The sequence below is a fragment of the Rana temporaria genome, chromosome 1 (assembly GCF_905171775.1).
Source record: "Rana temporaria chromosome 1, aRanTem1.1, whole genome shotgun sequence".
Lineage (NCBI taxonomy): Eukaryota > Metazoa > Chordata > Amphibia > Anura > Ranidae > Rana > Rana temporaria.
In genome coordinates this window covers 334,442,303-334,465,009 of record NC_053489.1, presented here as the reverse complement: position 1 = coordinate 334,465,009, position 22,707 = coordinate 334,442,303, and the positions used below count along the sequence as shown (strand labels likewise).

Sequence of the window (22,707 nt, the reverse complement as noted above, 5' to 3'; positions counted from 1 at the left end):
AAAAACAGGGTGATGGGATGCACGCATGCATTGGCAAGAAGGGCAGGAGGACCTCAATCCCCAGAGCAGCTCTCCAGGAGGGACTTCCCCTCCTCTGAATATACAAACATGTCCCAATATGACCTGTGCACCCACTCTTTTAAGGCTTCATCCCTAAGGTCACCTGGTTAAGGTAAGTATTACACCCTACTCAGCATCTCTAGAATTTAACATATGTGCAGTGGTGGCTGGTGCTAAATATTTGGGGGGGGGGGGTAAACAGACTGGAAGGTGGTGATCACCGCAAGCACAACGATAACCCCCCACGGGGCCTAATGGACGAGAAGGTGGCGGCGGAGACTAACCTTAATATAGGAGGCAGGGGGAATGAAGAGCCAGGCCATTCTCCTCTTGGTTCTCCTCCAGGCTGTACAGGAAGCGTTTCCTGAGACACAATTGGCCAGAGTGTCCTGAGACGTTATTAAGACTCCCTGGCCAATTTGGTCTCAGGAAACACTTCCTGATTGGTCAGGAGGAGAATCGGGAAGACAATAGCGAATATTAATTCGCTATTATAACACAAGTGGGTGGGCTCACCCTTTTTTGAAGTCAATTAGAGCCTCAGGCTCTGATCACGTGCCAAAAAAAACCCATTGGAATTCATGTGTCCTGCATGTAGATTAGGGGCCGGGCGCATGGATTAGAAAGCTTCTGCTCAGATAGTTGCAGTGATCTATCCAGAAGTAGGAGCAGGTACATGTCAAAACCAGACCCTCCCAATCAGTCTGACATGGTGAAGGACACAGCCATTCCCTCGGAGCAACAAAAAAGTTTGTTAAAATCCTTGCAATGCACATTGATCACCCAGAGGGGATTTGTTTGTTTTTTTTCTCAACAAAAGTAAAGTTACTCAAGCACATTGGATATTATAAAAAAAAAGCAAGTAGTGTTAGCTGTACTGTAGAATAAGTTTTGCAGTAGAGTTTTTCAGCTTTTTTTCTAGCAAAACTATACTCCCACGAAAGCTTATGTCTCAAAAATGATGATAAACGCAGAAAAGCCAAGTTTTTCACCTTTTTTAAGCTTTTATCAGAGTTAGAGCTTTTTTTTACAGCTGAATAACTCCTCAAAACCCACTAGTTCAGTTTTTTTTAAGCCATTAAACTCTCCTACCAAAAAACGCTTATAACAGCCTATGTGTGCATGTGAAAGAAAGTGCTCTGGTCAGATGTGACCAAAATTTTACTTTTTGGCCTAAAAGCAAAACGCAATGTGTGGTGGAAAAGTAACACTGCACATCACCCTGAGAACACCATCCCCACCGTGAAACATAGTGGTGGTTGGCATCATGTTGTGGGAATGCTTTTCTTCAGCAGGGACAGGGAAGCTGGTCAGAGTTGATGGGAAGATGGATGGAGCCAAATACAGGGCAATCTTAGAAGAAAACCTGTTATGCCCCATACACACGATTACAAATTCCGACAGAAAAACTCCGATGTGAGCTTTAGAACGGAAATTCCAACCGTGTGTATGCTCCATCGGACTTTTGCTGTTGGAATTTCCGCCAACAAAAGATTGAGAGCTGGTTCTCAAATTATTTAGACGGAAAAAATTCTGTAGCAATTGCGACACGCAAAATTCCAACCCATGCTGGGAAACAATTCAAAGCATGCTTGGAAGCATTGAATTTCATTTTCTCGGCTCGTCATAGTGTTGTGTGTTCAGAGAACTTTTGTGTGACCGTGTATATGTAAGCCAAGCTTAAGCGGAATTCCACCGGAAAAACCATCCAAGGTTTTTCCGACGGAAAATCCGATCGTGTGTACGTGGCATTAGAGTCTGCAAAAGACTTGAGACTGGGGTGGAGTTTCACCTTTCAGCAGGACAACGACCCTAAACATATAGCCAGAGCTACAATGGAATGGTTTAGATCAAAGCATATTCATGTGTTAGAATGGCCCAGTCAAAGTCCAGACCTAAATCCAATTGAGACTCTGTGGAAAGACTTGAAAATTGCTGTTCACATCCAAACTGACAGAGCAAAGAATAATTTACCAAATTTTCACTCTCTAGATTTGCAAAGCTGGTAGAGACATACCCAAAAATACTTTCAGCTGTACTTGCAACAAAAGGTGGTTCTACAAAGTGTTGACAAAGGGCTGAATACAAATGCACTCCACACTTTTCAGATATTTATTTGTAAAAAAAAAAATTGAAAACAATCATTTTACTTCCACTTCACAATTATGTGCCACTGTTGGTCTATTCCCTAAAATCCCAATAAAATACATTTAAGTTTTTTTGGTTGTAACTTGACAAAATGTTGATAATTTCAAGGGGTATGAATACTTTTTCAAGGCACTGTATTTTTTTCAGCATAGCCTTCTTGGGAAGCAGACCTAAACTTTTAATAAATGCTAGCCTTCCCCTATGCCCTTTATGACATAACAAAACATTTCTGATGCTTACCTACCAAACTCTAATCAAAGGAAGTGGATAGGTTGAATTCAGCAGAAAGATATTTATACCATTTAAGATATGTGGCGCATCACAGGCTTTACTTTGAAATCGGTAGGTGCTGGTCCAGCTTATTGAACTTCGGCAAATCGGTCAGAAAACAAAATTGAGTCAGAGAACTCCAGACTGAAGCTCCTTTTTTTGTTTGAGTTGTAGCAGGGGGGTCACCGCTGATATGTCATGCACTCAGTGCTTTTTCAAAGAATCTCTTTGAAAAATCTCTTCTCAGCACCCCTGTGCCAATCCAAGAACATTTGCTGCAGCCTTGAATGCATTGTGTTATTTTCTTTTTAGGACTCTTTGATTAAAAGTGTGTTGCAAATGTTTGCTATGCTCAGCTAGACTTTGTTGGAGATTCGTTTAATTTTCTGCTGCAGGCCCAAATCTCTATAGACATTTGTAGGCCCAAATCTCTATAGACATTTGTTTTTCACTTCCCAACAGCACATGCAAAGACATAAAGCACACGCAAGTAAATAGCTTTTCACGCTACATAATTTAGTGCAGGAGTGTCAAACTCCATTTCATCGCGGACCGCATCAGCAGTATGGGTGCCCTCAAAGGGCCAGTTGAATCTGGGGTAAGCTACGTACAGAGTTCAAAGGTGCACTACAACTGTTACATCTAGAAGCTGCTGAAAGCAAAGCTGTGCCTTGTAAACACAGGAGGCTACTGTGTTTACAACTTACAAGTAAGAGCTGGGGAGCGGTAGCGGGATGGAGTTTCTCCACGTTTCGGCTGCCAAACTGGGTGGGAGGGCCACATGACAAGGCTTAGTGGACCAGGTTCGGCCTGCGGGCCTTGTGCCTGACATACAGTTAAACCTTGGTTTGAGAGCGTTTTGCAAGACAAGCAACATTTTTTAATAAAGTTTGGCTTGATATACAAGTAGTGTCACATCAAAGTATAAGAGAAGAGAGCCACCTCTAAGTGTAGCAGTACAGTTACATTTAATGAAGGTACAACATTTAGAAACTCACATGGTTGATGATTAAAAGAGTCACATCTAAGTATCAGGCATCTGGGGTAAAGCTGTCCACATAGACCGGACCTCCGCACCGCCATTGACGTTGTCCCTTCATGACTGCGCTCCACGAGAGCTTTAAGTCTCGCTTTTAGATCGCTGTACTGCAGGGTAGTCTTCCCAGATCACGATTGCAGACTGACAGCGGTGAGAGACGGTGGTGCGGAGATGGTCTATGTCAGGCATGTCCAAAGTCCGGCCCGCGGGCCAATTGCGGCCCCTGTTTCGTTTTAATGTGGCCCCCCTGGTAATTTGGATATATATAACTTTTGTGGCCCCCAGGGCCACAAAAGATATATACTGTATTTATCGGTTCTGCCTCGGAGGGGCAGGGGCCAAGTGCCGTCCGATCACCTTCAGGAGAATCTCCTGTTTACTTGGTGGCATCTGTAATGGGAAGTCCCGTCTCCTGGGCTGCCATTGGACGACTCCTCTGTCTATCATAAGAAGGCGGGACATTGTATTAAAGAGGCTGCTGTGTAAACATTAGATTCTCTTGTATGTAATCTGTTGGCGCTCGTCCCGCCCCCCCCCCTCCCGACCCCTCCTTGGCTGCAGATGGGCATCGATCAGGCTGCACTGGTGGCAATGGAGAGGCTGCATTCATGGTAATGGTAAGGCTGAATTCATTGTGATAGTGAAGCTGCAGATGGGCACTGACCCCTATTTTGCTTCACAGTTCTTTATTTAAAATTTAAGTTTTTTTCCTGAAAAAATACGGTATTTCCAAATAACACGTCCAAGCTCATCCTTAGTCATGAGCGCCGCTCAGGGATTCATTGGGGCCACAAAAGATATATATATCCAAATAACACACCTGAGCTCATCTCTTCACCACACACGGCCACAAAGGCAAGAGAATTCTTGTTGGGCAGAGTATTAGTGCTCGGACGAACACACTTAAACCGAGTTTTATTGGTTCGAAGAATGTCAGGCAAAATAGTCGGCCCTCACGCATGTTCACTTCATCAAATCTGGCCCTCTTTAAAAAAAGTTTGGACAGCTTTACCCCGGATCCCTGCATACTTAGATGTGCCTCTTTTAATCATCAACCATGTGAGTTGCTAAATGTTGTAACTTTATTAAATGTAACCATATTGCTACACTTCTCTTCTCTTTTATACTCTGTAGCTCCTGCTGGATTTTGCTTCCAATCCCCTTGTGGAGGCTTCCATTTGTGGATGAACATTTTATGGTTACACAACCTGGTCACATTGCTATAATCTTTTTATATGGATTATAAACTGAAGGACTTATGAATAAATGGTTGTGGAACAAATCATCTTGAGTTATTTCTTATGGGGAAATTCGCTTTGATATACAAGTGCTTTGGATTACAAGCATCCTGCCGGAACGAATTTTGCTCGCAATCCAAGGTTTTACTGTATATCTAGTCTGTCTCAGAAGTGACTTATACTGCTGTTGGATACGTGATGGGTCTATGGTGAACCTATCCCTTCTCTACAAAAATGTATCCAGATGCTGGTGGTTGGCAAATGAAATCTTCAGTCTTCAACAGCTCTGCCCCCCCCCCCCCCCCAGTAGCATGGGGTTGATTATTCTTAGAGGAGCAACAGAGTAGCTTTAATGTATTTCGGGCCCTGTATATTTAGGCTTGTCCTGTTGTGTTTCACTGTCATCTGACCAAGGTTATGTTTTAGACATGTGTATTAGTTGCAGTGTTGTGAACAATTTTTAGGCACTAAGTCAGACTAAGATTGACATATATAAGACCACAGCAATATTCTTCATCTGCAGGCATTTGCTCTTTTCGTTAAAGAACTGCAGTCATCCAGTGATGCACTTCACACTGGACAAGAAGATGTGATTCGGTGGAGATGTTGCGGACAAGAGCTTACAGACCTTAGGACTGTTCACAGACACGTGGCTGCACTTCATGCAAATGAAATTTGGAAAAGGACACAAAGTATTTTACAAGAACTTGCCATAGCTGCTGCAACCACTGTACCATGCACTGACCTTGATGATGACACCGGTGCCTCAGCCAAAATGTCTTGGAATCACTGTCCAGTTTCTGACTGGTTACCTGATTTAAGTCGCTACAAGAAAGAAGAGCTAACAAGGTAGAAACACAGATATGCATGCCTTAATAACTACCATTTTATTTATTTATTACAGGTACTTAATGTATATGGCACATTCAATTTACACAGCTCTTAACATATATATTGTACAATCACATCAGTCCCTACCCTTGAGGAATTTACGAACACAGCTCCCTAACTCGTATTCATACATACACATAGTAGGGGTCCAATTAACCCACCAGTATGTCTTTGGAGTGTGGAAGGAAACCCAAACACGGGCACAGGGAGAATATGCACACTACAGGCAGGCATTTGGGATTTGAACCGATGACCCTAATACTGCCAGGTAGAAGTGCTAACCACTTAACCGCATATGCTATATTCAAAAAAATAATATTTGAAGGAATTGTAAAGGCAGAAGCTTTTTTATTTTAATGCATTCGGGTAAAAAGCCTTCTGTATGCAGCAGCCCCCCTAATACTTACCTGAGCCTATCTCTATCCAACGATGTCCTCGAGTCCCTCGGCCGTTAGGGACTTCCCCCCTGATTGGCTGAGACACAGCAGTTGCGCCAATGGCTCCCACTGCTGTTAATCAAAGTCAGCCAATCAGGAGAGAGAGGGGGCAGGACTGAACCACAGCTCAGTGTCTGAATGGATACACAGAGCTGCAGGTCAGCTCGAGTGCCCTCAAACAGCTTGCTGTGGGGGCACTCAACAGGAGGCAGAGGCCAGGAGCAGCCAAGAGGGACCCGATAAGAGGAGGATCCAGGCTGCCCTGTGCAAATCCACTGCACAGAGCATGTAAGTATAACATGTTTTTTTTTTTTTTTTTTAAACAAGACTTTACAATCACTTTAAAGCCAAAACTTTATTTTCTTTTTGGATATAGTATAAAGTGGTTGAAACTTCTGGGTAAATCAGTGTAGGTTTTACTGTCTACAGAACAGTTTCTATATAGTTGGAGAACAATAACGTGTGAGCAGTTAATGACACCATTATACAGGTGATACTCGAAAAATTTGAATATCGTGCAAAAGTTGATTTATTTCACTAATGCAACTTAAAAGGTGAAAATAATATATGAGATAGACTCATTACATGCAAAGTAAGATAGTTCAAGCCGTGATTTGTCATGAATGTGATGATTATGGCTTACAGCTCATGAAAACCCCAAATCCACAATCTCAGAAAATTAGAATACTACATGCAATCAATAAAACAAGGATTGTACATAGAACAATATCGGACCTCTGAAAAGTATAAGCATGCATATGTACTCAGTACTTGGTTTGGGCCCCTTTTGCAGCAATTACTGCCTCATTGCGGCGTGGCATGGAAGCTATCAGCCTGTAGCACTGCTGAGGTGTTATGGAAGACCAGGATGCTTCAATAGCGGCCTTCAGCTCTTCTGCATTGTTCGGTCTCATGTCTCATCTTTCTCTTGGCAATGCCCCATAGATTCTCTGTGGGGTTCAGGTCAGGCGAGTTTGCTGGCCAATCAAGCACAGTAATCCCACGGTCATTGAACCAGGTTTTGGTGCTTTTGGCAGTGTGGGCAGGTGCCAAGTCCTGCTGGAAAATGAAGTCTGCATCCCCATAGAGCTCGCCTGCGGAAGGAAGCATGAAGTGCTCCAAAATCTCCTGGTAGGCGGCTGCGTTGACCCCGGACTTAATGAAGCACAGTGGACAAACACCAGTAGATGACACGGCTCCCCAAATCAACACAGATTGTGGAAACGTCACACTGGACTTCAAACATCTTGCAGTGTGTGCCACTCCATTCTTCCTCCATCCATGTTTTATTGTTCAGGAGTGGCTTGACAAGAGGAATACGACATTTGAAGCCTATGTCCAGGATCCGTCTGTGTGTGGTGGTTCTTGATGCATTGACTCCAGCCTCAGTCCACTACTTGTGAAAGTTCCCAACACTTTTGAATCGCCTTTGCCTGACAATCCTCTCCAGGCTGCGGTCATCCCTGCCTCTTGTGCACCTTTTTCTTCCGCACTTTTCCCTTCCACATAACTTTCTATTAATGTGCTTTGATACAGCACTTTGGGAACATCCAACTTGTAAACACAGAAACCAGACTTCTGTGTTTACAAGTGATTGTGGTGAGCAGGCACCAAAGGGTCTGATCCAGAAGTGGTGGAACATAATTCCACCAAGTTCTACCTGGAAAAAAAGCCCTGGTTTTGGGTCATTGTCATGCTAGAAGACCGATCGTCAGTGTTCTGGCTGAAGGGAAGAAGGTTCTTGTTCAAAATTTTACAATACATGGCCCTGTCCATTGGCCCTTCAATACGGAAAAGTTGGCCTGTATCTTTAGCAGAGAAACAGCCCCAAGCATAATGTTTTCAACTCTGTGCTTGACTGTAGGGATGGTGTTTTTTGTGTCATGGATAGCAGTATTCTTCCTCCAAACACTTGAGTTAATGCCAAAGAGCACAATTTTGGTCTCATCTGACCACAGCACTTTCCCCCAATCTTTTTCTGAATCATTTAGATGTTCATTGACAAGCTTAAGATGAGCCTTTACATGTGCCTTCTTGAGGTGGGGGACCTTGTGGGTGCTGCAGGATTTCAATCAATGGTGGTGTATTGTGTTACCAATGGTTTGTTTGGTGACTGTGGTCCCAACTGCCTTGAGATCATTCACAAGCTCCTCCTGTGTAGTTCTGGGCTGATCCCTCACTTTTTCCATGATCATCCTTACCCCATGAGGTAAAATCTTGCATGGAGATCTACTCCGAGGGCGATTGATGGGAACTTTGTATTTCTTCCATTTGCGAATAATCGCTCCAACTGTTGTCTCCTTCCCACCAAGCTTCTTGCTGATGGTCTTGTAGCCCATTCCAGCCATGTGCAGGTCTTTAATCTTGTTGCTGAGGTTCTTTGATGGCTTTTTGGTCTAGCCCATGATGGTAAGGTTTGAATGGTAGAAAGAGATTCCGTGGACAGGTGTCTTTTATACATATAACGAGTTGTTAGAAGCACCTTAAATTGACAGGATTAATTTATGTTCTACATGAGCACATACTGTAGCCCACGGGTGTCAAACACAAGGCCCGCGGGCCGAATCCGGCCCTCCAGGCCATTTCATGTGACCCTCGCACCTCTCCTGCAGCTGCAGGAGAACTCCAGACCCTTATGCCGCGTACACACGATCATTTTTTGGCATGAAGAAAACGTTGTTTTTCAAAAACGTCATTTAAAATGATCGTGTGTGGGCTACACATAATTTTTTAGGTTCTGGAAAAAAAAAATTTGAACATGCTGCATTTTTAAATGTCGTTTTAAACAATGTCGTTTTTCGGGTTGTAAAAAATGATTGTGTGTGGGCAAAAACGACGTAAAACACCCGCGCATACTCATAATGGAGTAAGCACATTCATCACGCTCTAACAGACAGAAAAGCGTGAATCGTCTTTTACTAACACGGAATCAGCTAAAGCAGCCCAAAGGCGAATGGAACTTCCCCTTTATAGTGCCGTTGTACGTGTTGTATGTCACCGCACTTTGCTAGATCATTTTTTTAAAACGATGGTGTGTAGGCAACGTCGTTTTAATGATGAAGATGGGAAAACGTAGTTTTTTGGACATGCTGAAAAATGATCGTGTGTACGCGGCATTACTTTCTGCTTTCAAGCAATGTATCCAGCTTCTTCCCAACAGCAGCATAAGAAAAGGGGGGTGCACTGTGATGTAAGGGAGAGTGGGGAACTCAACTTCTGATGGTGGTGTGGCTCTTGACATCTAATATATGGGGAGGGGATGCGCTGGACATCTAATCTTACAGCTACAACCGGCCCTTTTGAGGGCAATGATAATGCTGATGCGGCCCACAATGAAATTGAGTTTGACACCCCTGCTGTAACACCTACTTATTTTACTCGCTGAACTGCAACTCAATTTATAACATTTGTATCATGTGTTTTTCTGGATTTTTTGTTGATATTCTGTCTGTTTTATTTAAAATACACCTATGATAAAAATGATAGACCCTTCATTTCTTTGGAAGTGGGCAAAAATACAAAATCTGCAGGGGTTCAAATATATTTTTTCTCCACTGTATAGTAACGCTGGGCAAAAGGAGGGGTTAACTATCCTTACACTGTGAAACAGAATGAAAACCTTTTTGTATATAGATTTAGAAAGGGCTGCAGCTGTTAAACGTTGCCTTTTTAAATATGCCCCATCATGGTAATTTATACCAAAATTTTTGTGTGGTGGGCACTTCCTCTAGTGGCCCCCAGGTATCCCACCTGAACCCTGCTAGTAGGCCAGTGCAGTAGAGGCAGCATGCTGAGAATACACATTAGCCATGCATGTACAGGCTTGTTTTTTTGACTGCAGAGGGCGGGCGTGACGTCATAACATCGCACCCGGCCTCCGACGATCATAAAGACTCCGGCGACCATCTGGTCCACCGGAAATCTCTATGATCAACATTCGGGGCCGGCGGAATCTGTTCTCCGACTCACCGATCACAGCGGTGAGTCAGTAGAAGCATCGGCGGGAGGGGGGGTTGTCCCCTCTCGCCGCCCGTAAGAACGATCAAGTGGTGGAACAGCCGATATGATTGTCCTTATGGCGTAGGGAATCGCCGGCTGAAAATGTCGATATCTGAATGATGCGGCTGCAGGCATCATTCAGATATACCACCACAAAGCCCAGGACATCTTTAGATGTCCAGCCGTCGGCAAGTGGGTAATTTCTCTAATGACGGCTTTACATTCTTTTGTGGATGCCAGGGAGGTGAAGTGGGAATCCTCCTATCCCCACACAGCACCTTCCAGGTTCCTCAGTCTCCTCCCTCTGTCCCTCTCTCATCATTTGATGCTCACTGTATACATCTATTTTCTACAATTTCCTTAAGAATTGCTGTGGTCTACCAGCCCCCTAGAACACTATTAACTTTCCTTGATGACGTCTCTTCCTGTATACTCACAATGATTCTTGGCGACTCAACATCCCTGTTAATACTAACACTCCTGCTACTTCTAAGTCTAACCTCCTCATTTGGCCTGAAGCAATGGGTACATGCTTCTACTCATTCTGATAGCAACACCCTCGACCTTGTATGCTCCTACCTATGCACTCCGTGCAAGCTCTCCAACAATTCCTTTCCTCTCTATGATTGCTACCTTATAAGTTTTGCTCTCTCCCTCCAACCACCAACCTTTGCCACTTCAACCCTTCTCTTTATTCTGCTACTGACCACCTCTATGACAAAATCCCACCCCTGTCCTGCTCCAATCTAGCCACTTCTGTCTACAATAGATCCCTGTCATCCGCCCTGGACAAGCTTGCCCCCCTTACTACACACATAATTGGGCCCCTACCCTACAACCCTGGTGAACAGATGACACCAGAAGTCTCCAAAAGACTTTACTCAATACAAACCTGCCTTCCAAAAATACAATGCTTGCCTTCACACTGTCAAGCAGACCTATTATATCACTCTCATTATTACCTTCTTATCCAGTTCCCATCAACTCTTCTCTACCTTAAACTCTCTAATTCATCCTCCACCAACTAACTCGCTCATTGCCCAGGAGATCGCTAATCACTTTAAAAATAAGATTGATTCAGTTTGTGATGAAATTTCCACTCTACAAATATTCCCCCCACACTTAACACCCCATGTCCACAGGTACAATCAACACGTCACTTATTTAACCACTTGCCGTCCGCCGCACGCCGATGTACGTTGGCTGAATGGCAGCTATGGGCAAAGGGGCATACATTTTGTTTCCATATGAAACCATCCTACTGCTCAAAAGACTGATTTTTCTCCCTGGATTATCAGATTCTTTGTGGATGCACTATTTTATGCACTTTACATATGGACTTGTTTATAGCTTATCATAATTCTATTATATGGTCTTTTTCTAGTTGATTGATTTATTTAAATGTTATCCCGATGTGATGCACTATATATTAGATATATTCATCTTATATTGTTATACTCACTTATCACTTTATTAGTAATTGGCGCTACTTCAATATCTTTACACATTTTCACTGGTGCTGGCAACACTATAGAAGTCTAGCTGCTGTTTACGCCTTCACTTTAGCACTTTATTATTATCATTATTATTCCTTCGGTCTGTTGAACACTTTGGTAGAGCATTAGTACTTTTTGCTTAAAAATCGCAGATCGCCGCCATTACTAATAAAAAATTAATAAAAATAAAATAATAATACAAATGCCATAAATCTATCCCCTATCTTGTAGACGCTATAACTTTTTCGAAAACCAATCAATATACGCTTATTGCAATTGTTTTTTCTATCAAAAATATGTAGAAGAATATATATCGGCCTAAACTGAAGAATATATATATATATATATATAATTTATTATAGCAAAGTTGTTGCTCTTTTTTTTGTTTATAGCGCAAAAAATAAAAAACCTCAGAGGTAATCGAATACCACCAAAAGAAAGCTCTTTGTGTGGGAAAAAAAGGTTGTCAATTTTGTTCGGGTGCAACATCGCACTACCGCGCAATTGTCAGTTAAAGCGACGCAGTGCTGTATCGCAAAAAGTGCTCTGGTCAGAAAGTGGGTCAATCCTTACGGGGCTCAAGTGGTTAACCCTGCTAATATAGACAGGGTTGCTAAATCTATTTCTAATGCCCACCTTATCACTTGCCCCCTGGACCCTGTTCCCTCTCAAATACTGCGGTCACCCTCTTATACTATCCTACACTCTTACCTACATCTTAAATCTCTTCCTCTCTTCTGCCCCAATTCTCTAAAACATGCACTAGTTACCCCCATACTTATAGTTACCCCCATACATGCCCTATTTTCTTGCTCTCCTTTTCCTCCAAACTCCAGTGACCACCTCATTAAGAATAACCTTCTTGATCCTCTTCGGTCTTGATTTCGCCCTCAACACTCCACAGAAACTGCTCTCCTAAAACTCACAAATGATTTACTAGCGGCAAAAACCAATGGACAGTATTCTGTACTTCTACTTCTGGACCTTTCTACTTCTGAGCACCCCCTCCTCCTCAAAAAACTTTACTCCTTTGGTCTCTGTGACTTTGCTTTTCGTTTCTGTTCTTTAACTTCTATTCTCGATCTTATCCTCCTCCCTGGGTCAGCTGATAGCTTCCCATGGCTTTCAATATAATTTCTTTGTTGACGACACCCAAATCTGTCTCCCTACCCCTCATGTCACAACATCAGTCTCTTCATGCATCACTAATTTACTAACTAACATATCGGTCTGGATGTTACACCACCTCCTCAAACTCAACCTGTCCAAAACCGAACTTAGAATTTTTACTCCCCCACGTACCCCTTCCCCTGACTTCTCTGTCGAGATCAATGGCACAACCATTCACCCATCCCTGCATGCCAGGTGCTAGGTGTTATCCGGCACTTTCAACCTTCCTTTCGGCCCCACATCCAATTTACAAAGCTTGCCGCCTCTACCTCCGCAACGTCTCCAATTGTGCCCCTTCCTAACCAATAACACCACAAAGCACCTAATTCACTTCCTGGAATTCACTCCCTGGTTATCTCTCACCTCAACTCCTGAAACTCCCTCCTCATTGACTTACCTTTTAAATAGGCTATTCAGTCCATTTTGAATGCTGCTGCCAGACTCATCCACCTTACAAATTGCTCAGCATCTGCTACCCCTCTCTGCCAATCTCTCCATTGGCTGCCACTCGCCCAACAAATTTAATTCAAAATACGAATAATAACTTGCAAAGCCATCCACAACTTGGCCCCCACCTACATTACTAACCTGTTCTAAAAATACCAACCAAATTGTTCACTTTGTTCCTCCCAAGACCTCCTGCTCTCTAGTTTTCCTTGTCACCTCCTCCTATGCTCGCCTCCAAGGCTTTTCCAGAGCCTCTCCTATCCTTTGGAATTTCCTACCCCAATCTGTTTGACTATCTCCAACACTATCCACTTTAACCGCTTGCCGACCAGCTGTCGTCGTTAAATGACAAGGGTCTCAAAAATGTGTCTAGTGTCCGATATGTCCGCCATAATGTCACAGTCCCGATTAAAAATCGCAGATCGCCGCTATTACTAGTAAACAAAAAAAAAAAAAAAAATGCCATAAATCTATCCCCTATTTTGTAGACACTATTACTTTTGCGCAAACCAATCAATATACGCTTATTGCGCTTTTTTTTATATTACCAAAAATATGTAGAAGAATACATATCGGCCTAAACTGAGGAAAAAAATTAGCTTTTTAAAAAAAAAAAAAAATTTGGGGCTATTAATTACAGCAAAAAGTACAATATATATATATATTTTTTTTTCTAAATTTACGCTCCTTTTTTTTTTTTTTTGTTTATAGCGCAACAAATAAAAAACACAGAGATGATGAAATACCATTAAAAGAAAGCTGTATTTGAGGGGAAAATAGGACGTCAATTTTGTTTGGGTACAGCGATGCACGACCGCGCAATTGTCAGTTAAAGCGACGCAGTGCCGTATCGCAAAAGTGGCCTGGTCATTGAGCTGCCCATTTTTCCGGGGTTGAAGTGATTAAGACGATCCCTGAAAACTTTGCTCTTCAGAGAAGCCTATCCTGCCTCCCACATAACTATATTTTATTTTCTCCATCAGCCCATCCCCCAGAGTTATTACCTTTTGTATTACTGGATGCTCCCTTTTAGATCGTCAGCACTAATAAGCAGGGCCCTCTAATTCCTCTTGTATTGAATTGCGTACTGTCTGCCTTCACGATGGAAAGCGCTGCACAAACTGTTGGCGTTTAGATAAATCCTGTATAATAATAATAATATTGTTATTGCAGCTGAGCTGAAAATGCATATGCCAATGTCAATTGCCAGGGCCAAGCCTGACAGGAAACTTTGAGATTACATATGAAGTCAGCTGCCTATCTCTGGTTCTACTGGTTGTTTTGAGGTGGTTTTCTTTCAATTACTTTTTTTTATTCTTCATTTGTTCATTTAGAATTTTATGCAATGCAGGTTAATACATTGTTAATGCTTTTTTTGCAGTGATCCGGGTGAAGTTCTTTTATATTACTGCTACTGTGATGTGATTGACCCGCAGTGGATCTGTGACTGGCAACGAAGTTTGTGCCAACTGTTGCATCTTACAGGAAAAGTAAGAGGGATATATGCATATGAAATAGTAACATTTACCATTTTCATTAAAAGTCTAGGCAAGGTACAGCCATTACAGTAAACAGGTCAGTTTTGTTTTTAGTTTTGTCGCTGTGCTTCCTTATTTTGGGCTCTTTTCCTCGAGTGCGCCCATTTCTTTACACTGCATGCCAATAAATTTTGCTCTGTCATGTAGTTGCACTCCCGCAGAACCCAAAGGATCGGCCCAATAATACTATTACAATGTGTATCTCTTTCTAAGAGGTCCATAGCACTAAAAACGCCAACTGTACAGATGAGAATATCAATATCTCTATGCCAGGGGTGTCAAACTTAATTTCATTTTGGGCCGCATGGGCATTATGGCTTTCCTCAAAGGGCCAGTTAAGCACCACACACCACCTTACACCAGATGTTAAGAGCCCCCCACCATTAGAAGTCAAGAGTCCCCCACCCTCTCTTACATCACAGTTCACCCCCTTACCCTTTGCTGCTGCCGGGAAGAAGCTGGGGGTAGAGCTGGTAAACAAAAAGTGCAGGGTCTGGTGGAGGATCAGAGGGGGGTTGGAGCCAGCTGAATAGCGAGACCAGGAGAGGGCGGAGACCAGGGAGTGCTGCGGCTAGATCTGTAGGAGGCACAGGATCAGTAGAAGGAGTTCTGGCCCCCTCTCTGCTGCCAACTGCTGAGATGGGGAGGGGGGGGAAGACATGAGCCTCTCTGCAGCTGCACAGAGAAGGGCAGGATCTGGCAGAGGAGGTCTGTCCTCCTCTCTGCTGCCGACTAGTGAGACAAGGTGGGGGCAGGAAGAAGGAGGTTGTCACAGTTGCAAGAGAGGTGCAAGCGTCAGATGAAACGGCCTGGAGGGCCGGATTCGGCCCTGCGGGCCTTATGTTTGACACCTATGCCTTATGCTATGTAATGGCATTATTGGCTCAAATAGGGCCCTGGGTGTCAATGACACAAGAAACCATATGCATAAGGTGTGTGTATGTGTGTGTGTGTGTGTGTGTGATGATAATTTATATTGTTTATTTGGTTAATTATAATACATGCTAAGCATATAGTTCACAAACCTGGGTCAGTGTCATCCAAAACTCTATTTGAGTTCCCTGATGAACGATCACATTATGTAGGGACTGTTGTACAGGGTGGTCCATTTATATGGATCCACCCGGGTGGGCCATTTATATGGATACACCTTAATAAAATGGGAATGGTTGCCGCCATGGTCACCACCCATCTTGAAAAGTTTCCCCCCATTACATATACTAATGTGCCACAAACAGGAAGTTAATATCACCAACCATTCCCATTTTATTAAGGTGTATCCATATAAATGGCCCACCCGGGTGGATCCATATAAATGGCCCACCCTGTAGTATCACCATAATATTAATGTGTTTGGTTCACTTTTGTGAACAGTTTTTTAGTTGAATATCAGGGCAGTTTCTGATCTAGGTACTTTTTTAAAATCCTTTTCTTTTTGCAACCCTGAATGATTTGCGTGGAGTTGATTTTCTGTTTTGTTGCACTGTAAGAACAGAGGAGTTGCACACATTTTTAAACATTTTTACTCCTTATCTTCTTTTTTTATTTTTTTCAGTTGTTTTTTTTTTTTTGTAACTATGGAAGGGAGAGATGTAACTATGGGAAAGTGAGATGGCATGTATGGCAATCCCTAATTTGCCATAGAGAGAGACTTGTCAGTGCTCGTCTTTTTATCTGAAAATTCTTAGTGTCTTGCTAACATTCTGACTCAATGGCTTCAATACTTTGAGTCGCTGACCCAAACTTCTACATTTTTTCCAACATTCCTAGGCTGCAAACTTGTTTCAGGTCAGTGACCCCTAAAAGTATTAAAGCTCTAACAGCATAACAGCCAGGTGGTAAGCATTTTAAGTAGGTCAGCAATGGCAGCCTGCATTTTTCTACAATGACCATGATACTTTGATGAAAACTAATCGGGTCCAGGAACGATTTTACATAAACGGAACTAAAGTCGCTACAAGAAAAAGGAGCCCTCCAGATTCTGTAACCCACACTGAAGGTGAGGGCATGCTCCTCTTCAATCTGGTCAGTGGGATAGGGTATCAGTAGCCACCTCTGATGACCTCAACATCCCGCACTAGATCAGCCTTGCTGCCTTCTTCAATATAGGGAGAACCAATATTACAAAACTAGCCTAGGAAGAAAGAGAACCAGCCTAGAGCATTACCATAGGACACTTTAATCAATAAAAATAAATGCAAAACTACTCAAAAAAATACAAAGTCATGTACATGTATTAATCCAACAAGCCAGTGGAATCGTGTCCATCCACCAGGGTGTAGATAATGCGTTTCAAGGGTGATTCCCTCTTCCTCAGGGCTCTTGGCGTTAGCTGCCCCCTGGTGGATAGAAACGCTTCTAGTGACTTGTTGGATTTATACATACACTTGACTGTATTTTTGTTAATAGTTTGGCATTTATTTTTATTGGTTACGTATTCCTACGGTAATGCATTAGGCTTGTGTGCTTTCTTCCTATGCTTGTTATCCAAAAACTATTTCGGACTGTACAAATAAGTAGAGCACTTAATTGTCTCTTTTTTTTTTTTTTTTTTATTCTTTTTATTAAATCCTGAAGCAAGTGAGATGGTAACAAAGACCGTTTTATTTTTCTGCTGTGTAGATTCGTATAGCTACAGAAGGAATAAATGGTACAGTAGGGGGAAGCAAAGTCTCCACCAAAATTTACATCAACACTATGCTGTCGCACCCTCTGTTTAAGCACAGCATGTGCCTGGAAGATTTCAAGGTAAGACACATTTAACATAACATTTGACCCAAATTTTTGCTTGCATAGTTGAAACTTATGCTGGCCATACAAGGTGAGATTTTCCCCATTCACACAGACAGTGCTCACAAGGCAAACCCTCCTGTAGAGCTATTATCTACTTTTCCAGGAGGGGGGCGGTGGGGGAAGCTGTCCCCCATTGGAAAAGACCTTGATTATTGCGATCGGCTATAGCAGCCACTAGCGATATTTGCAAGAGAATCCAGCAGGCTGGATGCATCCAAGTTGATTGATTGACTTAGTACATTCAGTCTGCCCATTAACTGTTCGAATCGCTGTTGGTTCATGCGAAACCGGCTAAGATTCGAACCGTGTATGGCTGGCCTTACACATTTGGGCAATCATCACCCAGATCAGTCTTGAGGGTTGTTCAGTGGTCAGTCAGAGACAATGCAAATAAGGTCATGACTACCTCCATATATATGCAGATTCCACCAAGAGCTGCTTTATTTTTATATGCAACTGAGCAACAAACCAGTCTGGTTTGGTTGGTATGATTGATTCCATGCTTCACGATTCTTTTTCCCTTAGAGCGACAGATACAGTGAGGGGAAAATGTATTTAATCCCCTGCTGATTTTGTACATTTGCCCACTGACAAAGAAATGATCAGTCTATAATTTTAATGGTAGGTTTATTTTAACAATGAGAGACCGAATAACAACATAAAAATCCAGAAAAATGCATTTAAAAAAAGTTCTATAAATTGATTTGCATTTTAATGATTGAAATAAGTATTTGATCCTTTTCGCAAAACACGACTTGGTACTTGGTGGCAAAACCCTTGTTGGTAATCACAGAGGTCAGACGTTTCTTGTAGTTAGACACCAGGTTTTTCACACATCACAGGATGAATTTTGTCCCACTCCTCTTTGCAGATCCTCTCCAACCTTCAGCTCCCTTCACATATTTTCTATGGGATTAAGGTCTGGAGACTGGCTAGGCCACTCCAGGACCTTAATGTGCTTCTTCTTGAGCCACTCCTTTGTTGCCTTGGCTGTGTGTTTTGGGTCATTGTCATGCTGCAATACCCATCCACGACCCATTTTCAATGCCCTGGCTGAGGGAAGGAGGTTCTCGCCCAAGATTTGATGGTACATGGCCCCGTCCATCGTCCCTTTGATGAAGTAAAGTTGTCCTATCCCCTAAGCAGAAAAGCACCCCCAAAGTATAATGTTTCCATCTCCATGTCTGAAAGCGAGGATGGTGTTCTTGGGGTCAGCATTTCTCCTCCAAACACAGCGAGTTGAGTTGATGCCAAAGATTTTGCTCTCATCTGACCATAACACTTTCACTCAGTTCTCTGAATCATTCAGATGTTCATTAGCAAACTTCAGATAGGACTGTACATGTGCTTTCTTGAGCAGGGGGACCTTACGGGCGCTGTAGTATTTCAGTCCTTCACGGTGTAGTGTGTTTCCCATTGTTTTCTTGATGACTATGGTCCCAGCTGCCTTGAGATCATTGACAAGATTCTCCTGTGTAGTTCTAGGCTGATTCCTCACTGTTCTCATGATCATTGAAACTCAATGAGGTGAGATCTTGCATAGAACCCCAGACCAAGCGAGATTGACCGTTATTTTGTGTTTCTTCCATTTGCGAATAATCGCCCATAACAGCCCTGTGTAGGTCTATAATCTTGTCGCCGACCTACTTGGACTGCTCTTTGGTCTTGGCCATGGTGGAGAGATTGGAATCTGATTGCTTCTGTGGACAGGTGTTTTTACAGGTAACAAGCAGAGATTAGGAGCACTCCCTTCAATGCCCCGTACACACGATCCAATTATCGGACGAATGATCGTCAATTTTTTTTTTTTTTGCATGCTAATCTCACGTCGAATCTGATGAGTTTACTAAAGTCGCAAAAACTCTCGTACGACAGAATAAAAATTTGGAAGTGATGTCATGTGTTGTAATGCATTTGTGAATGACAGCTGTACTGATTAAACGAAAATTGTATGATCCGGGAGCGTACGAACAAAATTTCCGTGCATGTCTGATGAACTGTCCTGATCGGCTCTCGCAAGCTCTGTACTAATGATCCGATTATCGTACGATCGCTTTGAAAGCAGCATTTTTCGTACGATTTTTGGATCGTGTGTACGGGCCTTAAGAGAGTGCTCCTAATGTCAGCTCGTTACCTGTATAGAAAACACCCGGGGGCCAGAAAAGTTGCAGATTTTAATAGGGGATCAAATACTTATTTAACTCTTTAAAATGTAAATCAATTTATAACTTTTTTTAAATGCCTTTTTCTGGATTTATTTTGATGTTATTCTGTCTCTCACTGTTAAAGTAAACCTACCATTAAAATTATAGACTGATAATTTCTTTGTCAGTGAGCAAACATACAAAATCGGCAGGGGATCAAATACTTTTTTCTAACCCAGTTATGTGGAAATGCTTTTACTGTTTTTTCTGTTTTAATGCAGCCCAAAGATGAGTTAAAGATAAGCATTGAAGCAAACATGGTATTGTGCTACTGCAGGATGTCATTTATACAGTATACATTATATCAGCCATTCTTAACCAGGGTTCCTCCAGAGGGTCCCTAAGCAGTGTTAAAATTTACCTTTTAAATTGATTGGGCTTGTATAGTTCCAGAGCCAATGCCACTTTACAGAACCAGCAGCATGACACAAGAAATCTTTTTAGCTGTGAGATTGGCATTCTGACTACCACTGAAAGGGGGCAGTCTTCCAACAAGCCACGATCGTAAGGTGCATCCATCTTGCAGACCTCCAACGAATTGGTTTTAGCAGGGGTTCCCCAAGGCATAAAAATAACTTCAAGGAGTGAAAAGGTTGAGAAAGGCTGTATTATGTTGAGCAGGACAGGTTCCAAAAACTATGCAACCTGTAACAATAAAGTCCTAAATGCTGCTTGTGTGTGTTCACCCTAATTGTACAATTATACATGAGCATTCTGTGTTTGTTTTCTTTATCCTATGATTGTGAAGACAAGTGAAGGGGGTGCACATTGTTTTCCCGACCTTCGTGTTGGAGTTTTCCAAGAAATAGTGCCAATGGGCGTTGATCCACATAAAGTCTGCTATAAAGAAACAGGTATGTTTATAAACGGTTGACCATTTTCTCTTTTGTTTAGCACGGTCACCAACACCTGTATGATAAACTCTATTAGACATAACAGTTAGAACAGATGTTATGTTTTACTACAGAAATGTTTGACCTGCTTAAAAAATGTAATGCTAAAAGAAAAAAAAGTCACATTATAGGCCCATTCTCATATATGCATTGTGATAATGTGCAGCAATGCACTATTCGCTTGTGTATTCAACACACTTAGCTATCACACTTATGTTGCAGTTCTCTGTAACACATTGCTAATCATTGTGGTACACTGCCTTACAAAAATTATAATAAAAAATATTCTATAATGATAGAGGGTGAAAGCTCCAATGTGAAAATAAAACCTTAATTTACTTGTAAGCACAACAGTAACAGCATTTTGAAGCTGCACATGGACCCCGTTCTGAAGGTTAAAGGCCAAAAGAGGTCCCTGCATGGCTCCAACATTCTGCTGTTATGCTCTATAAGTAAATATTGTCGGTGCTTTCATTTTACATTGAAATACAGGCTCTCTATCATTTGTTGTCTGAATCTGCAGCACTGTCATAAAGTGAGTAAATGCATCACAATCTGATTGCTAAGATGTGAATGATCCATTTCTATAAAAAAAAAAAAAAACCTTGCAAAACAGATGAATATTGTGAATGAATTATCATGTAAATTGAATAGAAATTGTTATAATTCCACTGCGGTCCAAACATCCCCAAAAAAATCTTCACAATTGAAAGTTTATCATGCTAATTGATCCACCTTCAATTCCAAGAAGTTCAAAACTCCTCAATGATACCACTTGCTACCACTGCGCACCACTGCTAGAAGCTTAGGCTTCAAGATCATAAAAGGTCAAAACATAGATGAACCTTTTGACAGAGGACAAAGGCTGGCTAGCTGGGCATGCATCAATTAAGGTGCTCTACATAGTGCAGTTTAAAAAAAGCTTCACAATTATTCTTTTTTTAAACGAGAAAAGCTTACAAACTCAAGTATGCAAGCATGTAAAATCATCTCCTCACCGTCTCCTGCAGGACGTAATGATAACGGCACACTATGCTCCATCCTACGCTTTCATCCCAAATGATGTCATCAGGGGCCATTGATGACTTAATTTATGATTTCTGGGGCGAGTTTGCAATGTCTCCTGGGAGCACAGCGTGACGCTGCCCAGGAGACGATTCCTTAGCTGAAGAGAAGAAGTCTTGTGTGATTTCCTACGTCACATGACTCTTGTAGGACATCAGCATTCACCGCATCCCGGAAGGATTTGCTTGTGGGCTTCAGAGTGCCCACAAGCAAGATGGAAGCGTCCATCCAAGATTTTTAAAACTCATCTTTTGCGGCTGAATCAGAATGGTGGCGGCTATAATATTAGGTCAGGCGAGTACCCTATTATATAAGGTAAGAGCGCCAGAAGCATATGAAAAAAAAAAAAACATTTTCCCACGGAACCCCCGCTTTAAGGTTATTTTAATATGGCCCCTTGCTCGGATCTGGATAGACTCCACTACACCACTTATTCCTCTGCTGATTTATCCCACTGGGCCAAAACATTTTACTCTTACTAATGTCTGGTGTCGCCTACACCCGACTAGAAAAGAATTCACTTGTCACTCTGCCTCACATAAGACTTTGTCCCGTATCGACCTGGCATATGCCTCCCCTGCCTTTCTACGTTTTTGTGCATGAGGCTTGTATCCTTCCCCTAGGTGTGTCTGACCATGCCCCACTCTGTCTAAAACTGTCTCTTTCTTACCCTCCTGGAGTTTGTCTGTGATGTCTTTCTAGGTTCTGAGAAATGGATCCAAGGTTGCAGGAGCCCAGCACTGAGTCCTTATGAAACTATTGGGTATCAATGGAGACTCTGTATCTCTGCTAGTTCTATGGGATGCCTTTTAAGACTTTGGCGACAGGGGAATATACTCCAAAAACAAGTGGCTCACTCATTTGTCTCTCTGGAGGATGTGACTAGGAAGCGGCTTATGTTGCTGACCACTCTCCAGGACGTTATCTGGCTTGGCGCCACTTGCTCTGTGACCTTTCTGTCGCTCAGGTGGAACAGACTAAGAAAGCCCTTCTGGCCATCGCTCAAAGAGTTTTTGAAT

At 42.4% G+C, this 22,707-nt stretch overlaps 1 protein-coding gene across 1 annotated transcript in view; it reads left to right on the top strand.

Annotated features, from left to right (window-relative positions):
• Nucleotides 1-22,707, top strand: part of TSTD2 (thiosulfate sulfurtransferase like domain containing 2) — a 43,290-nt gene that overhangs the window by 4,213 nt on the left and 16,370 nt on the right. The window contains exons 3-6 of the mRNA XM_040361075.1: nt 5,279-5,604; nt 14,577-14,685; nt 17,356-17,481; nt 20,479-20,584. Coding sequence (XP_040217009.1) covers nt 5,279-5,604; nt 14,577-14,685; nt 17,356-17,481; nt 20,479-20,584 — 667 coding nt within the window. The remainder of the gene's footprint in view (nt 1-5,278; nt 5,605-14,576; nt 14,686-17,355; nt 17,482-20,478; nt 20,585-22,707) is intronic.